The sequence below is a fragment of the Plasmodium reichenowi genome, chromosome 9, assembly GCF_001601855.1.
Source record: "Plasmodium reichenowi strain SY57 chromosome 9, whole genome shotgun sequence".
Classification (NCBI taxonomy): Eukaryota; Apicomplexa; class Aconoidasida; order Haemosporida; family Plasmodiidae; genus Plasmodium; species Plasmodium reichenowi.
In genome coordinates, this window is record NC_033654.1 from 1,290,605 (window position 1) to 1,294,569 (window position 3,965).

At 18.8% G+C, this 3,965-nt stretch overlaps 2 protein-coding genes across 2 annotated transcripts; one reads left to right on the forward strand and one right to left on the reverse strand.

The window, feature by feature from the left end:
• Nucleotides 1-282: 282 nt before the first annotated feature.
• PRSY57_0932400 (transcription factor with AP2 domain(s), putative) lies at nucleotides 283-885 on the forward strand (the record flags this gene model as incomplete). Its single annotated transcript, XM_012907563.1, has 1 exon — nucleotides 283-885. One exon carries the CDS (start codon nucleotides 283-285, stop codon nucleotides 883-885), a length of 603 nt encoding a protein of 200 aa, XP_012763017.1.
• A 444-nt stretch (nucleotides 886-1,329) lies between these two features.
• PRSY57_0932500 (vacuolar ATP synthase subunit e, putative) lies at nucleotides 1,330-2,414 on the reverse strand (the record flags this gene model as incomplete). Its single annotated transcript, XM_012907564.1, has 2 exons — nucleotides 1,330-2,028; nucleotides 2,406-2,414. The coding sequence occupies 2 exons, from the start codon at nucleotides 2,412-2,414 to the stop codon at nucleotides 1,330-1,332; spliced, it is 708 nt and encodes a 235-aa protein (XP_012763018.1).
• Between the last annotated feature and the right edge of the window lie 1,551 nt (nucleotides 2,415-3,965).

Consider the following 3,965-nt stretch of genomic DNA (forward strand, 5'->3'; position numbering starts at 1 on the left):
TCAAGGGTAAATTAAAAATACAAAATAAAAAAAAAATATATGTTTTTTCCTGAACGTTCAGGTAAAAATAAACAAGTTTCCTTTTTTTTTTTTTTTTTTTTTTTAATTTTTATATTTATATATATGAAATGTAATATTTTCAACTAGCTATAAAAAAATGTTATATAGCCAATTATAAAATAAATAAAAATGTTATTAAATTTCTAAAACCCTCATCCCCACCCTTGTTTTTTAATATATAAAGAAATGTTATTTTTTTTTACAAAAAGATCTGAATTTTTTATGAAATGGAAATGGTATAATACAAAGAATATATGTACGTTGACAAATGTGTTTTTATCAAAACATCCTTATAAGCCTAAAACGAGAGAAATTATTCATCCTCATATGACTCCGCCAGAATATTTGGCACCATCAGATTGTTTTCAAGCGAAAACAGGTGAATTACAGCAGTATATTCCGAATAATTATTATCGTGTTAAATGGATTGAGTCTTTACGAAGTGGTGAATATTTAGGGGAAGATTACCCATGGAATTTGCTTCCAAATTGGAAATATTGGAGAAAGCGAAAGTACAATGTTAAATATGAAGAAATTCCTTGGTTTATTTCGAAGGTAAAGGGAGTTTCTTATTATAAAAGATTGAATGTGTGGATGGTACAATGGGTGGAAAATGGGGTACATCGAATTAGAAGGTTTAGGTGTGCATTTGGTTTATTACAAGCCAAACTAGCTGCTGAACAATTTAGGAAAAAATTGGAAGAGGCAGGTAGAGTTGATAATAGAAAAACCGAAAGGCAAATTAGGATGGATTACATACAAAAGAAGGATGAGAGATTATTGAGAAAGAAAAAATATTCAAAAATATCCAAGGGGCAATTTTGATCAAAAAAAAAAAAAAAAAATATACATATATATATATATATATATATATATATATACATATTCATATATTTATATATTTTTTCATTTTTATTTTTTTTGTTTTTATAATAACACAATTAACAATAAAATGTTACGATAAAAAAAAAAAAAAAAATTATAATAATTAGAGTAATAATAATGTATATATAAATACATACACATACATATAAATTTATATGCACATTAAAGAATATTCTGTTGTAATAAAAAATGGGAAAATTGTTATAGTTTCTGAAATATATATATATATATATATATATATATATATATATTTTTATTTTATTTTATTTTATTTTATTTTATTTTATTTTATTTTATTTTATTCTTTTTGATACACTTGGGATATTGGCCTACATAAAAGTGTTCATTTTAATATTCTCATATATTTTTTTATATTTTATATTTTTATGCATTTTCAAAAAACATTCTTTTAATTTCCGGTGTACAATATTCGATGGCTAGTTTGAGACGCACATCCAAAGTATTATCACAATTAATTTTTCTATTTGGTGTAGTTAAGATAACACCTCCAAGACATGAATTTCCTTCATTTTCAGGTGTAGGTGGTGGAGGTAGATAATTTCCCGATTTATCTAATTCTATTTTAACTGTTTTGGTAATATTGAATTGTTTTTTTAATTTGTCTGTATATTTTGAAACAGCTTCGTTTAAGGAGCTTTCAACAACTGCTTTGTCTATATCTCTACATCGAACAATAACATGTGGTTCTTGCATATAGAATAATGATTGAACTATTAAATCTACAATAAGATTTTTATATTTATCTTTATCTTTATATAAATCATTTAATTTATCACTACTAAGTTTATAAATTTCTTTAAAAACTTGATCTTTTGCACACATCTTCTTTAATCTAGCTTTATTTATAGCTGATGATCTAGCAATAGACCTTTTAATTTCCATTTGTTTAGCTTTTTTCTGAAATTCTACACGTATCTTTTCTTTCATCTTTTGCACAATTCTTAATTTTTCAATATTAAAATCTTCTAAGGCTTTGGCTTCAATTTCATGTGCTTTATCCTTGGCTTCATTCAAGATGAAGTTTACCATTTGTTGGATTTGTTTTTGAGCTTCTGCATCATCCTAAAAACGGGATCAATGATAAAAAAAAAAAAAAAAAAAATATATATATATATATGCACGTATGTGTAATATAAATATATTTGTTATACAAAACTATATTAGGTTCATGTATACAAATGGAGAAAGTTATTTTCTTGTTCTATTAATTCATTTTATTTTCTTAAATAAGGAGAGATGCATAAAGTGTTATTGTGGAAAATAAACAACATTGAAAGGGTTAAGATAAATAAATAAATAAATATATATATATATATATATATATATATATATATTTGTTCAAGTTAAAATACTACTAAAATGATTAACAAATATGTAAATATTTTTATATACACATTTCTACATATAAATATGTTTTCTTTTATGTTCTTTCATCTTACTAATGCCATCTTTCTTATTTTAATAATATTTATTCATTCCAGTTTTAAACCAGGTAATAATTACCAAAATAATAAAATAAATAAAAAAAAAAAAAATATATATATATATATATAATTAATCAAAAAAAAAAAAAAAAAAATCGTACTATTTCTCGAAAGAGAAGAACATATTTTGTATATCAAAATAAAACTGTGTGGATAAAAAAAATATATATATATATCAGGATAGAAATAAATAAATATATATATATATTATTATTATTATTATTATTATTATTACTATTATTACTATATGTGTATATATAATATTATATATATTTATTATATACATATATTATATTTTTATTTTTTTATTATGTTTTACTTTTACGTATTAACCGTTATTAAATTTATATCATTTTTAATTAAAGGTATAAAAATATAATAATAATAATATATGAATGCAAAAAAAAAAATAAAATAAAATAATATAACATATAAATATAAATATATATATATATATATATGTATATATATATATATTATATAATATTAATAAGTAATAAAATATATAATATAAAATATAAAATATTTATAAAAAAATTAAAAAAATTTGGAAAATTATTAAAAATAAAAAAAATTATATATTATTATTATTTCGTCATAATAACTATTAATAAAATATATGTGCTCTTTTTTTTTTTCTTTTCTTTTTTTTTTTTTTTTTCTTTTTTTTCATATTGTATTTTTATATATTATATATATTATTATATATATATGTAAATATATATAATAATAATAATTTTTTTCAGTATAAAATTCAAGGCCTATTCTTTTATATGATTGATTACATATAAAAAAAAAATATATATATATGTATATTATGTATAATTAGTATATATTTCAATAACGTACATATAATATATATATTATATATATATTTTTTTATATATATAACATTTTAAGTATAAAATATTAATTTCAAAAAAAAGGAAGATCAAGAAGTATATTTAAAAAAAAATAAATAGGAGTTTTTTTTTTTTTTTTTTTTTTTAAATATACAAATATGTTAAAAGAAAAATCGAAATTAATCTCTAAAATGATTTTTTTGTTATATTATTATTTAATATGTATTTATTTTATTTATTTATTTTTTTGATAAAATTAATAAAATATATTCTAGAAGGAAATATGCTTTAATTTAATGTATTATTCAAGGAAAAGGATGTTGGCAATTCGTTTTTATGTTTATATAATAAGTATGTGGTATGCATTTATTTATTTATAATTATTATTTTTTTAAAATGCTAAAATGTTGTCCTTATGTTTTGATTTGATTTTTTTATAATTCAAAGATATAACTTTTTTTTTTTTTTTTGTTTCTATATTTAACACGTTTATATATATATATATAGAGAGAGAGAGAATATTTTAGTACATAAACAATTAAATATTTTTGTGAAGTTATAAGGTTACAAAATAATATATCAAAAATAAAAATATATCTATATTATATATATATTTCTAATGAGACATACAAGTGTCCATATATTTATATATATATATATATTTTTTTTTTTT